This window comes from Mytilus californianus, unplaced genomic scaffold, assembly GCF_021869535.1.
Source record: "Mytilus californianus isolate M0D057914Y unplaced genomic scaffold, xbMytCali1.0.p SCAF_10, whole genome shotgun sequence".
Lineage (NCBI taxonomy): Eukaryota > Metazoa > Mollusca > Bivalvia > Mytilida > Mytilidae > Mytilus > Mytilus californianus.
The window spans coordinates 70,507,244-70,523,143 of record NW_026262582.1 but is presented as its reverse complement, the minus strand read 5'-3'; the positions used below and the strand labels follow the sequence as shown (position 1 = coordinate 70,523,143).

The window sequence follows — 15,900 nt, the reverse complement described above, 5'->3', positions numbered from 1 at the left end:
ACTGGACCCAAAATTAAAAATCTAAATACACTGTTAGATTCGGCATAACAAATAAATAAATGTGATCAAAGATTTTACAAATCTAATGCGCCATACTGTGCAATTAAAGATTACTTCTTGAAATTTTTCAATATTTGAAATTTGAAAAAAAAATAATATTTGAAGAATAATTCTTTTTAATTTCTGAAATCTGAAATGAGAAAAAATTGGCCCCCCATAATTTCTTTTTATCCCCCCCCCCTTTTTCCCCCCAAAAAATTCTTTCCCTCAAGATATGGTCATAATCTCAATTCAAATTTCCAATGGAGTTGGCAACCATAATTACCCATTTAAATTTACCATAGTGCTAACTTAATCTATTTTATAATAGAATTAATAAAAATATAGTGTCAAATCTTTCATATGGATTTTTTTGTAAAAAAAAAAAATGCAACATTTAAAGATATTTTTACTGGTCTTCCTTTATAAATATGCATTTCTTTAAACATAATTTAAAAGCAGTGTAAGGGAAGTAACCAAAACGTTGTATTTGGATTACCTCCCTTACACTGTTTTAGATTATCTTTATTGTTCATTAACCATTACTTTATACATAATTTAAAAGCAGTGTAAGGGAGATAATTTCAATGATGTATTTGATTTATCTCCCTTACACTGCTTTAAATTATGTTTTGTACTAAAGTATTTGTCCATTAACCAGGACAACCTTGTTTTTCCACCTTTTTTGCCCCTAATTCCTAAACGGTTTGAGCCATAACCCCCCAAAGCAAATCCTAACCATCCCTTTGTGGTATGGAAACTTGTAGTATAATTTCAGAGAGATCCATACACCGTTCCACAGTTATTGTCTGGAAACTAGAAAATGCTCATTTTTGGCCCCTTTTTGGCCCCTAATTTCTTAACTGTTGGTACCATAACCCCCAAAATCAATCCCAACCTTCCTTTTGTGGTATTTAACCTTATGGTCAAATTTCAAAAAGATCCATTCACTTAAACTAAAGTTAGAGTGCGAAAACCAATGTGTATTCGGACGACAACGCCGGACGACGACGACGACGACGACGACGACGCCAACGTCATACCAATATACGACCACAAAATTTTTTTGCGGTCGTATAAAAACTGCATTTGACCCCTATGTTCTATTTTTAGCCATGGCAGCCATCTTTGTCATTGGATTAAAACTTCGGATACAATTTATAAACTAGATATCCTAAGGAACATTTAGATGAAGTTTGAAGGTATTTGGCCCAGTAGTTTCAGAGGAGAAGATTTTTAAATGTTAACAAACTTGATGAACAAATTGTGTAAAATTGTCTTTAAAGGGCAATAACTCCTTAAGGGGTCAATTGACAATTTTGGTCATTAAATTTTTTTGTAGATCTTACTTTGCTGAACATTATTGCTGTTTACAGTTTATATCTATCTATAATAATATTCAAAATGATAACAAATAAAATGCTCCGCAGGGCGCAGCTTGATACAACCGCAGAGGTCGAACCCTGAACAGTTGGGGCAAGTATGGACACAACATTCAAGCTTGATACAGCTTTGCATTTGGATTGTGATTAAATATTTGACTCAGCATAGGTTTCTGACACAGAATGAATGTGGTCTAAGAACTTAAAAATTTTAAATTGGACATTCACCTATTATGGTCCAATATCCAAAATCTAAATACATGGTTAGATTCAGCATATCAAAGAACCCTAAGAATTCAATTTTTGATGATATCAAACAAAGTTTAATTTTGGACCCTTTTGACCTCAATGTGGACAAAGTTGATAACGGGGCCCAAAAATCAAAAATCTAAATACATGGTTAGATTCAGCATATCAAAGAACCCCCCCCCCCCCCCCCCCCATATATTCAATTTTTGTTGAAATCAAACAAAGTTTGATTTTGGACCCCGATTTGGACCAACTTGAAAACTGGGCTCATAATCAAAAATCTACATACATGTTTAGATTCAGCATATCAAAGAACCCTAAGAATTAAATTTTTGTTAAAATCAAACTAAGTTTAATTTTGGACCCTTTGGACCTTAATGTAGACCAATTTGAAAACGGAACCAAAAATTTAGAATCTAAATACACGGTTAGATTCGGCATATCAAAGAACCCCAATAATTCAATTTTTGATGAAATCAAACAAAGTTTAATTTTGGACCCTTTGGACCTCAATGTGGACCAATTAAAAAACAGGGCCCAAAATCCAAAAACTAAATACACGGTTAGATTCAGCATATTAAAAAACCCCAAGAATTCAAAACCCCATTGAAATTGGTCAAGAAATAAGCAATTTATACGAAGTATCTTCTTTTGCACAATACTGTGCAATTAAATATTTCTTGCTATTGCGCAATACTGTACAATTGACAATTTCTTGCTATTGCGCAATATTGTGCTATTGGATATTTCTTGCTATTGCGCAATACTGTGCAATTGAAGATTTCCCCAAAATCAATCCCAGCCTTTCCTTTGTGGTATGGTACATTGCAGTACAATTTCAGAGAGATCCATACACTTGAACACAAGTTATTGTCTGGAAACTAGAAAAATGCTTGTTTTTTGCCCCTTTTTTGGCCCCTAATTCCAAAAATTTTGAGACAATTACTCCTTAAATCAATCCCAGCATTCCCTTTGTGATATGGAAACTTGTGGTACAATGTCAGAGAGATCCATACACTAACACACAAGTTATGTCTGGAAGTTACAAAAATGCTTATTTTTGGCCCCTAATTCCTTAACTGTTGGTACCATAACCCCCAAAATCAATCCCAACCTTCCTTTTGTGGTATTGAACCTTATGGTAAAATTTCATAGAGATCCATTCACTTAAACTAAAGTTAGAGTGCGAAAACCAATGTGTCTTCGGACAACGACGACGACGACGCCAACGTCATACCAATATATTTTGCGGTCGTACAAAAAAAGGGCAGGACAAAAATTTTCATCCTAGCCCCCCCCCCATAAAAATCAAATGGTAGCTCCCTTAGTATAATTTGTTTATTCATATTAATAAGTTCTTCTATGCATTATATGTTTATTTCTAAAATTTTTTCATTTTTATTCATTTTCTATAATTCTTATCTGCATTATTTGCATCAATCTATTTCATTAAAATTCGGTATAGAAGCACCAATTAATCTATTGAAATATTTATGAACAATTTCATTTATATTAACTTAACAGGTAATAACATATTTATCATGTGAAGTAAAATATGGGAATCAAATTTGATGGATTTTAATATGTATTTAGTTCTCAAATTCTTTACACATTTTATTTTCTTTTTCTTTAATTCATATCTTCAGTAACTTTGTATCAATTTATTTCTATATTTCTTTCATTTTTATTCATTTTCTATAACATCTTATCTGCATTAACTTTGTATCAATTTATTTCATTAATATTCAGTACAGATGCAAAACACCAATCAATTAATTGAGATATTGTTTACAACTTCATTTATAATTACAAAAGTTTTTAATTACATATTTAGCACTGTGAAATACTGTAAATTCAGAAATTATTGCAAGGTTTTTATTAATGCCTGCAATGATGTGATCATGTGAGTATTGCAATAATAAGAACTTGCATTCCAATATCTGATACATATATCTGTATGGAGATTTTCCTAAAATCGTAATAATCAATCTCCCATTTTCGTTAAAAATAAATGCATGCAATAATTTCTGAATTTACAGTAAATATGGAAATCAAATTTGATAGATTCCCATCCCTTTTAGTTTTTACCGATGATTCTTCATTTTCTGTATCGGATAAGACTAATCACCCAAACTTGTAATTACAATGAGCAACATGATAGGTGCTACTAGGATCTGCTTACCCTTCCAGAACACCTGAGGTCAATGCCTTTATTTTGAGGGGCTACATGTTGCTCAGTCTTTTAAGATTTCTATGCACTGTTTTGTGGACTTGTCTCTTTGGTGTTTCTATTTCTTTTTATTGTGGCGTCGTCATTTTCTCTTAAACTTATAAGGACATGTCACGATTCATTTGTCATGATACAGCATTTTGCGCTGTCCAGAGGTAAAGCAGTAAAAAATCTATTCAATGGAAGATGCATGTCATCTCAGACATGCATTTTTATCTATAAAACAATATTAAATGGCACAACAAGGCAAGGCCATCTATTTTTGTAATTTTTATCTGTTAAAAAGAAAAAAAAAACACATGTCCTAAATGTTTTATTCACCAAACTTTAAAAAATAAAATTACTTAAACAAATTTAAGTTCCCTTAAATCAAATATTATCAATGCACTTGTTCTGTATTTGAAATTCTTTCATCTCCAGGATCGTTTCGTTTTTTAAATACCAAGGTTCAACGACTGCATGTCAATAGGACAAGTTGCTAACATATCTAGGAGATTAACTTTGTTGACTTCACAGAAAATATAGACTCTGGATTCCAAAACAATGGGATCACTGGTAAACTGTCTTTCATGATATCATTCTTTCACTTTGACGCGGATACGAAATTTAAGAGGGTCTATAGCTACATAAAGGAGAAAATATAATATATTCATAGAAAAATATGATTTTGTGCTGCCATGTAAAATAAGGAGATTGGTATAATGATTGCAAATGAGACAACTGTCCTTAGACCAAAGGACAAACATACTAACAATTATGACCTTCAATAATGAGCAAAACCCATTTTGTTTTATTTTGATTTTCATCATCAAATTTTCAAACCTGCCAGGGAGAATAGCACAAACCGTCATATGGACCAGACACATTTCACTAGAAGAAAAAGTTCCCATCTCAAAAACTTATTTCCCCTTTCTCTTATGTCTGAATTACTTCTCTTTGGTAATTTTCTTCTTAAATCACACATTGTGTTACAAAAGATCCTAACATACTTGAGGCTTTTTTAAATGTAGCATACTAATGTATTGAACTGATTTTTTAAAATTCATACCTTCCAACTGTTGAAGCTGATCGTCAGTAGAATAGCCATAACAATACAACTCTTCACTCGACAGAGACAACACAGGAACATCCATTATGTCGGATCATCTTGGTCATTTTTTTAGGGGGTAGGGGTCTATGGGACAGAGACTAATTCACACGTAAGTTAAGTTTTCAAATAGAATAGACCTCTTCCGAGCTGTGTCCTTCACCAGAAAAGTTCGTCAATTATGCACGCTTTTATGACGTCATTTACCAGATAGAAGGGACCGCCTGATCCAGCACTATTAAAGTTCATCAAGCGTCTTCGTGAACATCATTATGCAGAATAAAATAGAAATAATGTTTATTCCTCAGGTACTTAATCACAATTCCCAGTGCTGATTATCAATTATAAGAAATTAATTTGCCTAATAATTCGTGCAATATAACAACATATTTTTTCAAGTGCTCGCTCAACATGGAAAGGAAGCGAAGATGCCCCTAAACAAATGCTAAATGCACAAATGATGTTCACTTAAACCAAAGTTTTTAATGAAAATGCAACGAACTCCAAAGTGGTCTATTATTGTTCGCTTATTGTCAAAATGAAAGTGTTATAAGTCTCTAATAATAAGTCCTTAATAATCCTTGGTGCAGCGTTATCAGTTCTATGAGAGAAAAATAATGTCTTTTAAGAATTCACTTTTAAATAATAAGTCCTTGCTATCAATTGTTTTGGTGGATAAATTGTCAATTCACAATTCCCAATCGCAATGGTCACTCTGTACTGTCTGAACGCTTATGTAATTTATAAATAAAAAAAAACTTTATTTTGCATTTAGTTTAAGTTTAACCAGCTCTTTCAAAAGTTATAACAGAAAAATAACAATGCTGGCCAACTCAAGACTAAATAAACTGGCATTTCTGGTCTTGTTTGTAACCCAGTTCAATTTATAAATTGATCACAATTCACAGTGCATTCTGTACAAGTTCAAACATGAACATCAGATGTGCAGATGCTTTGCAACTTGCTGAGAAAAGCAGAAAACACAGTAAGCCACTGTCTTCGACTTTAATTTCAATCCTCTTCAGACTCAGTCTTCTAAATTATTTTCAATCCTCTTAAATATTTTGTGAAAGCTTCTTTTCTTCATCAACACTAGGGAATTTAAAAGCCAGTCTTGTTGTTTCAATTTTGTTAAGTTCTATCAAGAGTAAATCCTTTATCATAAGCAATAAATCATAAGATGAAACACTACGATCGTCTTTCTATGCCCCATTAATTATACTTTCCAGTCCAAATTGCATGATACAGAAATATCGGTCATCTGTTTTTTACGCATTTCAACTACATGTTTTGTTTTTTCTTCTTAATGAACTCATTTTAAGATAAATATAGTTGGAAAAAAAAAATCTACAACACTTTTCTTTTCCGATTAATCTTAATTCTTGAAACAAACAGTTACAAGACAAATTAGAATTTCAGAGAAATTCCAATGTCAAAAATTATTCAAAACAAACTTGTACTTGTAACAATGTCAAAAAGACATATCTGTCAATTATAAACATTTTTCTCTCGTAAATTGTATAAATTATTCCACTACACATCAGTAAAGTCTGAATTGGAATTAACTTAAAACTTATTTTCTTCTCATACAAAGTCTATTATTTCTAATTTTACATCCCTCTCTCCTAAAATACTATATATTGTATTAGTTGGAAAGAATTTTAATCCTTATGAATGATTTTCATAAGTCTTGAAAAATAAAACATGCATTATTCTTCTATTTAAAAAGCGCACACTCAACTTTACTCCAAAAGTTGCTAATCCAATTATAAACAGCACCCTAAATTATTCATTTTAATAAATATTAATTGATTTTATTGATTTTAATTTTTAAAACCATTGTAATCCTAATCCATCTATTCATATACCGCAAGTAAACAGTGCGTGAATATCCTACGACTGTATAACAGTCGGTCAAAACATTCACATTTCTCGTTTAATCATAATCTGCAAGTCTTATAATCCTGGAGGGGTTAATTGTAAGAATTTACAATCTCTACGATCGGCACATGGACAAAACACCTGTTTTATGTTACAGGTAATAATAGTCCACCTTTGACCTTAATCTGTTAAACAACAATGAATTCCTTTTAAAAAATTCTTAACACTTGTTCAAACACTTAATAGACTAATTAACGTCTACACTTCATTTCCTTTTTTTCCATGAAGGTCACGGGGTCAATCAATTGCCATTCTGCATGAAATAAACAAGATTATCATCCATGAAATCAATTGGTAATTAATAATCAACAGATCGACACTTGCCACAGAATATTCTATATTGTCGATATACCTTGATTTGTGAAATCAGCCGTTCAAAGTCATTATACCTGCACAAATCAATCAATTTTTTTAAATAATTTGTCACAGAATTTTTAATATCGGAATGTATGTCGAATGTCAAAATCGTTGATTATAATCACACAATTCACATGTATATTTTGTCACCTAGTTAGAGTGTCAAAAACACTGCCACAGTTTATGTGTATATTTTGTCACCTAATTAGAGTGTCGTAATTTACTGCCACAGTGTATGTGTATATTTTGCCACCTTAAGAGTGTCATAATACACTGCCACAGTTTACAGGTATATTTTGTCTTCTTAGATTGTTGTAATATAATTGCCCCAGTTCAATTTACACCTGTTCCCTGATGTACAAAATACTCCATTAAATACAGAATTTTTAATTGAAGTCCATGTTTTGTCTGTGTAAACCTGCAGTGTACGATTTCTTCAAAGAACATTCTATACGTGTATTATTAAACTTTGCATATTGACACTTAGATCCCTATTTTTGAAATTAACTTGCATTAAATTAGTCATATAACTTCCTTAGAAAAGAACATAATTTACACATTTGAAATTTTCTACATCCGTGTATTTATAAAGTTTAACAAATTACAAGCCTCAATGACGAAATGTCCGCCAAAAACATGAAAATGACACAATAAACACATTTTTGACAAGTGAAGTTTCTATAACTGTTACATGTGCATTGGACCAAAAACAATGTTTATTTTGAGATTATACTTCTTCTTGACCTGACAACTGGACACAACTTTTATTTTGATACTTTTCCTCAAACAGATCAAAACAGGCAGATCGATCAGTCAATAAATTAACTATGGATACAAAAAGACAAAATACTGAGTCAATAATACAAATATAAAAACAAAAAATATGTTAATTCTTTCAATGTAGCTAAAACAAATCTATCGGGTATTGACCAGCCTTTGAAAAGAATTGACCATATAGTCAAAAGTCTTTGGTAAACCAAAATTATATATATCTACTTAAAGATGTAAGTAATTACATGTTCACTATGTATCAATAGATCTGTTGACACCTTTTGTAAACAGAACCTTTAAAGATAAATTACAAATAATATTCCATCTTTTTTTAGATTCAATATCATTTAAAGGACAGACTATTGATTAAAAGACAGTTAATTGGAAACTCTAAACAACATTATATGATTATTATTAGTGAATTGAAAAAGAGATGAAAGAAATTTACAACAGGTAAAAATTACCTGGAGTCAAGGCATTAGTTTGACATGATTTGATGACAAGTAAAATTCCTTGTAAATGTTTTACATTTTGGACAATTTAGGCACTAAATCACTTTCAATACCTTAACAACTAAGATATGTATAAGAGTCTGGATGGGGGGTCCTTAATATCTGTGTTCTTCAAATAGTAATATACATGATATACATGTATGGGCATTTTTCTTTGTCTTAAAAAATAATGCTTATTCTGTAAAATGTTCATGCAAATGATTTTACAATCAAAAGTTTCTGTAATCAGATGATTTCTTTATCCTGTACATCGTTCATTTCTGTAAGGGAGCAATCATTTAACTTCAAGGGGGGTTATGGGAAAGCTGGGATTGAATTTGGGGGTGATGAATCATAAGGGGTTCAAAAAATTTGGGGGGGGGGATTTTTTTTCCCTTTTTTTTCTTTAAAATTTTCCATTTTAAATTGGTTATTTTTGTCTGAGTCAGAAAAATGTCGAACATTTTTAAAAAAAATTTTCAATGCTATTATCAAATTATTTTTTTCAAAATTTAACACTGTAAGTTATGGGGAAAATCTGGATTCAGAATATTTTTTTTCCCTCTGCTTGACCACAATATTTTTTATCATCAAATGGGGAATAAAAATAATCCCGGGATCAGAATATTTTTTTTTGGAAAAAACCATAACACCCCCCTCCCCCCCCTTTGATGTTAAATGGTCGTTTCCTAATAGTATTCTAATCCTTTATTTTTTTTTTATACTTTTGCATCCCATCAATCTCTATTCTTTATGCTTAATGCTCATTTTTCTCTACTGATTATTCATTTTGGCCACTATTCTCTATTCTGTCAACCCCACCCAGACCCTCGTGTATATTATTCTAACAAATGAAAGAGACAGTGAATTTAGCTTTATTGGATTCTTTTCCCAACATATCGATTTTAAAAACACAAACTTCAATATACAGGTTAATTATAATTCAGTTGATATTAAACAATAGAACTGGAACTCTTCATTATAGAAGGAAAAATTGACATATTTGGATTGTTTACGTTTGTTTCTAAGGTATCTAATAAAAGTTTAATGTGGGTGTATAATTCAAGATTTTTTTGTTTTATAGTATGAATAACTTACAAGATATAATCAATCTTTTGAAATAAAGGGATATAATCACAATCAATCATTTTAAAAAAGGTGCATAATTTAAAAACTTTTGTTTTGATAGTATAGATCATCTAAGACATAATCAATCTGTTAAAATAAGAAGAAATATAAATCTCAAAACCAATTTTGGTAGGTGCAAAACTGCAAATCATTTTGAATCTTAAAAATTATTATGCATACATACTAAAAAAATTTCACAGAAACATGAAATATTGATTTTTTGAAAAGCATTAATTTGAATCTTACTGCCCCCAGCAACAGTATTTTGTGAAGAAAAAAAATATCCTAAAAATAGGCAGCAATTTTATTGTGAGGAAAAAGTCAGGTACACCCTTTAACATTCAGGTGTGTTTGAGTCAACTGTGTAACAAACTGTTTTATTTGACATTCTAAAATTTATCATGACAACCAATCAGACAATCAAGTTGTATAAAAGCCTACAAAAGTATATTAAAAGATGCTTATTACCCTAAATGAAATATTTGTCAGCTGTCAAAATACAACTTTCAGGTAGGGTTCATGATGATGCAATGCAAATAAATTTATCAGTTTTCCAGATCTAAAATGATAGAGCATCATCTCTACAAGGTCTATCCTTTTTATGACTGACTCACAGCATCAACATTTTACCCTCAAAGTTTTTACCAATACTGTTCCACAGCTCATTTAAAAATAAATGGGGAATGTGTCCTTGTCCATGGGACACAGATGATGTCCCCGCTTGCATATAACTTTATAAAGGGACATAACTCAAGAACAGTAAAAGTGATGCTACCCAAATTCATACTTGATCTGGGTTTTGTGGTAATAAGCATCTTGTATCTGTTTCACAACATTTGGTTAAGGCAAACTTAACTTAGAGAATGGTAATAAAAAAATCAGCAATTTTTCAATTAGTACAGGGGCATAACTCTAGATAGGTAAAAATGATGCCACCAAAATTCAAACTTGATCTGTGTTTTCTGGTAATATTAGGGTTGTGTATAAGTCATAACATTTGGTTGAGGCAAACTTAAGTTAGAGAACGGAAACGAAAAATTCAGCAATGTAATGAGGCATAACTCTAGAAAGGTAAAAGTGGCACCACCCAATTTCGAATTTGATCTGTGTTTTGTGGTAATTAGCATTGTGTATAAGTTTTATAACATTTGGCTGAGGCAAACTTAAGTTAGAGAATGGAAACCAGTTTTAGGGATGTACGATACGGACGGACAAGGGTAACACTTAATGCTCCCTTCTCCTAGTGGCGGGGGCATAAAAATATCATACTCATAGTTTAAAGATATGAACATTTCAGTTATTACAATTTTTTTTATCATATACTTTTTTGTCAATGTGAAAAGAGACAATGGTGAAAACCACCATAATGTCCTGTCCCTAAGACCAAGATATCCCTATTAACACTATCGGGTGGGATGAAAATTCTTTAACCAATAAAGAACATGTACCGGTACTTGCTTTAGTTTTACATGTACATTTGTAGTTAGTTTTACATAGACATTTGTACATTTGGAGTTTAGTTTTACATGTACTTGCTTTAGTTTTACATGTACATTTGTAGTTAGTTTTACATAGACATTTGTACATTTGGAGTTTAGTTTTACATGTACTTGCTTTAGTTTTACATGTACATTTGTAGTTAGTTTTACATAGACATTTGTACATTTGGAGTTTAGTTTTACATGTACTTGCTTTAGTTTTACATGTACATTTGTAGTTAGTTTTACATAGACATTTGTACATTTGGAGTTTAGTTTTACATGTACTTGCTTTAGTTTTACATGTACATTTGTAGTTAGTTTTACATAGACATTTGTACATTTGGAGTTTAGTTTTACATGTACTTGCTTTAGTTTTACATGTACATTTGTAGTTAGTTTTACATAGACATTTGTACATTTGGAGTTTAGTTTTACATGTACTTGCTTTAGTTTTACATGTACATTTGTAGTTAGTTTTACATAGACATTTGTACATTTGGAGTTTAGTTTTACATGTACTTGCTTTAGTTTTACATGTACATTTGTAGTTAGTTTTACATAGACATTTGTACATTTGTAGTTAAGTTTTACATGGACATTTGTAGTTAGTTTTACATAGACATTTGTACATTTGTAATTTAGTTTTACATAGACATTTGTACATTTGGAGTTTAGTTTTACATGTACATTTGTAGTTAGTTTTACATGGACATTTGTAGTTAGTTTTACATAGACATTTGTACACTTGGAGTTTAGTTTTACATGTACATTTGTACATTTGTAGTTTAAATTTACATGTACATTTGTAGTTAAGTTTTACATGTACATTTGTACATGTCCTAGTGCATGTTTCACAGATAAGTGACAAAAGCCGAAATGCTCATTAAACTGATAACCAAAAAGATTTATGAGAGTAAAAATCTAATAAAACTGATACCTTAACAAAGTAAATCATCACTCAGTTCAAACCTAAATACAAGATTTTATTACTATCTGAATAAATGCATACAAATTAAAAATTCACCTTTATCATTAAAACTCATAATTTGAATTTGACACATAACAAACTTTAATTTACTAGGCTTATAACAAAATCATAATCAGAGAGGACAGCCCATTTTTATTTATTACCAGAGGTTCAGAAGTTTTTTTGGATCTCAGTGGTCTTTTGGTCCAGTAATTGTTAAGGTTTTTTGGACCTTAGTGGTCTTTTGGTCCAGTAATTGTTAACGTTTTTTGGACCTCAGTGGTCTTTTGTTCCAGTAATTGTTAAGGTTTTTTGGACCTCAGTGGTCTTTTGGTCTAGTAATTGTAAAGGTTTTTTGGGCCTCAGTGGTCTTTTGGTCCAGTAATTGTTAAAGTTTTTTGGACCTCAGTGGTCTTTTGATCCAGTAATTGTTAAGGTTTTTTGGACCTCAGTGGTCTTTTGATCCAGTAATTGTTAAAATTTTTTGGACCTCAGTGGTCTTTTGGTCTAGTAATTGATAAGGTTTTTTGGACCTCAGTGGTCTTTTGATCCAGTAATTGTTAAAGTTTTTTGGACCTCAGTGGTCTTTTGGTCTAGTAATTGATAAGGTTTTTTGGACCTCAGTGGTCTTTTGGTCTAGTAATTGTAAAGGTTTTTTGGGCCTCAGTGGTCTTTTGGTCCAGTAATTGTTAAAGTTTTTTGGACCTCAGTGGTCTTTTGGTCCAGTAATTGTTAAGGTTTTTTGGACCTCAGTGGTCTATAGGTCTAGTAATTGTTAAGGTTTTTTGGACCTCAGTGGTCTTTTGGTCCAGTAATTGTTAAGGTTTTTTGGACCTCAGTGGTCTTTTGGTCCAGTAATTGTTAAGGTTTTTTGGACCTCAGTGGTCTTTTGATCCAGTAATTGTTAAGGTTTTTTGGACCTCAGTGGTCTTTTGGTCCAGTAATTGTTAAGGTTTTTTGGACCTCAGTGGTCTTTTGGTCCAGTAATTGTTAAGGTTTTTTGGACCTCAGTGGTCTTTAGGTCTAGTAATTGTTAACACATTACTGGTCCAGTCAGTATTTCAGCTGTCTTTTACACTGAGTATTACAAAATTCATTCATCTACACTGGTCATTTGGTCCAGTAATTGATGACACTTTACTGGACTTAACCATTTATTACTGGACATTGCCACATATCTGACAGACCTTGGGAATGACTACTCATTACTTCCAAGCAGTTACGAACTTTGATAAAAGAGGGACGAAAGATACCAGAGGGACAGTCAAACTCATAGATCGAAAACAAACTGACAAAGCCATGGCCAAAAATAAAAAGACAAACAGACAAATAATAGTACAGATGACACAACATAAAAAACTAAAGACTAAGCAACACGAACCCCACCAAAAACTGGGGGTGATCTCAGGATATGTTGATAACATTCAACTGGTAATTTAGAAGCTGAATAACAATGTCACCTGACAATTCAACTTAAACAATATAGAACAGAAACATTATGTAAATGTACTTACCTTGCCATTAAATTAAAATGAATAATTCCCATATCTGCTATTTCTCATATATAATTGAGAAATTCACTTATCACAAACAAAAGCACTGACTCTAGTTCTGAGCTTAACTTTCCATTACATTTAATAATAGCGATAAACAGAAAGAAAGTTTGTAGCTTAGCAATCCTGACTACTTTATATTTTCTGTTGCTTCTTAAAAGAATTATTATGAAGAAGATGTTTATATTGATTTTCCGTCAATTTCTACACTGCATTTAAGGCTAATAAACTTGACACATGTATAGAGGAAGATTTTTCTAACATGCTGCTTTTCACATGTAAAAATATATGCATTTATTTAGTTAACAACAGGACATAAAGCAAGGTTGGTTTTAAATTATTCATTTCTTTTGTGAGGTGGTTTTAAAAGCTTAAGTTTTATCGCTACATGTAAATCAAACACTGACTTTTGAATAAAATTAAAAAGAACTGATATTAGTTAACAACTCGGTAACATTGCTCTATTGTGAAGATTTTTTAAATACTTAGCCATTCAGCTTTCATTGTTTTGGTTTTGAAAGTAAATACCAGCACTGAATTGACATATTGACTTTTAGAATAAATCAAATGCTCCATGTCCAATGTGAAGGTCGTCTTTTTGATGTCCCTAATACATAATACTATTAATGACGTAACTTAGCAATTCCAAAGTGTAAAATGTTATCTACTTTTAGTAATAGTCTCGTAAAATTCATTGCTATCTTAAGAAATCTAATTAAATGAGACCAAAGTCACATGTAAAGGAAAGATTTCAAAAGTTAACGTGCACCTTAACACATACAGTACTAGTTCCATGCTCTCATGGAAAAGCAATGTGTTAAAGTGTAATGAAGCTGTTTCTTTTTTCAAACAAAAAATTACACTTATGGCAGTTCAGCTTTTAATAGCTGCAGAACCGTAGGTCTAATGGTCATTATGACAATTTTTGACTATTTAAGGACCATATATCTGCAAAATGTCAAAAAATATCACAAGGACAATTAGAGCTACAGTTCAGCAGCTAAGCCTTCAAGAGACAGTAACCTTCCAGAACTAAATTTTCAACTTAAATATCTAATTTGCTGAGGATTCAAAAAGACAGATCAACTGATTCTGCTTTATTCCCAATTAAGTGAATGTTCAATGATGATTGATTGATTGATTGATTGATTGATTGCTGTTTGCTGTATTCTGCATTGTTAAGTGATGAATCCTGTAACTATCTTACATGTATGTCATGAACTTTCCTGAGTCAGCTTTTTTTAAGGATTTGCTCAATATGCTGAAGAAAAGGACAATATAAAAATAGGGAGATGAGGTATGATTGCCAATGAGACAACTATCCACCAAAGTTAACAAGTAAAGTGGATGTAAGCAATTATAGGCACCCGTGAGAAAACACCCATACTGTATAGTCAGCTATAAAAGGCCCTGACATGAAAAATATGAAGTTCATTTTTTGCTTGGATAAATTTTCACTATGAACATGATTAATTGAAAGTTTTTCCATGACTGCTACTATCAGCCATGCCAGCTGGCTATACTACATCATTTACATGTATGTAAGGGATTTTTTCGTACATGTAGTGGGAAAAATAGCGAGAATTAGACACAATAACACAATATACAGTATATATTTTTTTAGAAAATAATGTCCATATTTATTTCATTTGTATTCTTTCTGGTTAATACAAAATTTTTATTTTTTTATTTTTTGTAGTAATGTTTCCCTCAATTGCCTTGCAATTGAAATTCTGTTATCTTGATTAAATCTTCTTCATAACAAAAAAAAACCAAAATGACTATGAACTTTGAAATATTTAAATGTACTTTAGTATGATTATAAATTATTGCTTCAGACGGATATCAATATTGATTTTGGTGACACTTCTATATCTTAATCTGATTTATTGAAATTTAACTTAAAAAACAACTTTTCAAGTCCACATGAAAACTATCACGTCCACACTAACCTAATTCTACATTTTCTAGTCTTGAAATGTCAGTTGAATTATTTACAACATCTAAGTCCCTTGATTTTTACTTCAAATAACATTCTAAGCCTATGCAAAAAAAGCATTGATAGAGACAGTAATCTGGATGGCAGACCTGTGATTGGTGGAAAAAACACTCTTGATTCATGACCATGACACAAGTTACCATAGGGATATACATACAGAGTGTAAAATCACCACAGAGAGTCACTGTGTGTGTTCTGTATTCTGTGACAAACCACATAATAATA

At 31.4% G+C, this 15,900-nt stretch overlaps 1 protein-coding gene across 5 annotated transcripts in view; it reads right to left on the bottom strand.

Moving 5' to 3' along the window:
• LOC127718448 (trafficking kinesin-binding protein 1-like) overlaps positions 1 to 15,900 on the bottom strand; it is a 78,226-nt gene that overhangs the window by 41,438 nt on the left and 20,888 nt on the right. For 2 of the 5 annotated variants that reach the window (XM_052224468.1, XM_052224469.1), the window contains exon 1: positions 4,949 to 5,291. The exons of 2 other annotated variants lie outside the window; for them this stretch is intronic. In XM_052224468.1, coding sequence (XP_052080428.1) covers positions 4,949 to 5,033 — 85 coding nt within the window. In that variant the 5' untranslated portion in view covers positions 5,034 to 5,291. Of the gene's footprint in view, positions 1 to 4,948; positions 5,292 to 13,637; positions 13,951 to 15,900 lie in introns of those variants that run through there. One more of the 5 variants, XM_052224473.1, reaches the window with a different exon arrangement.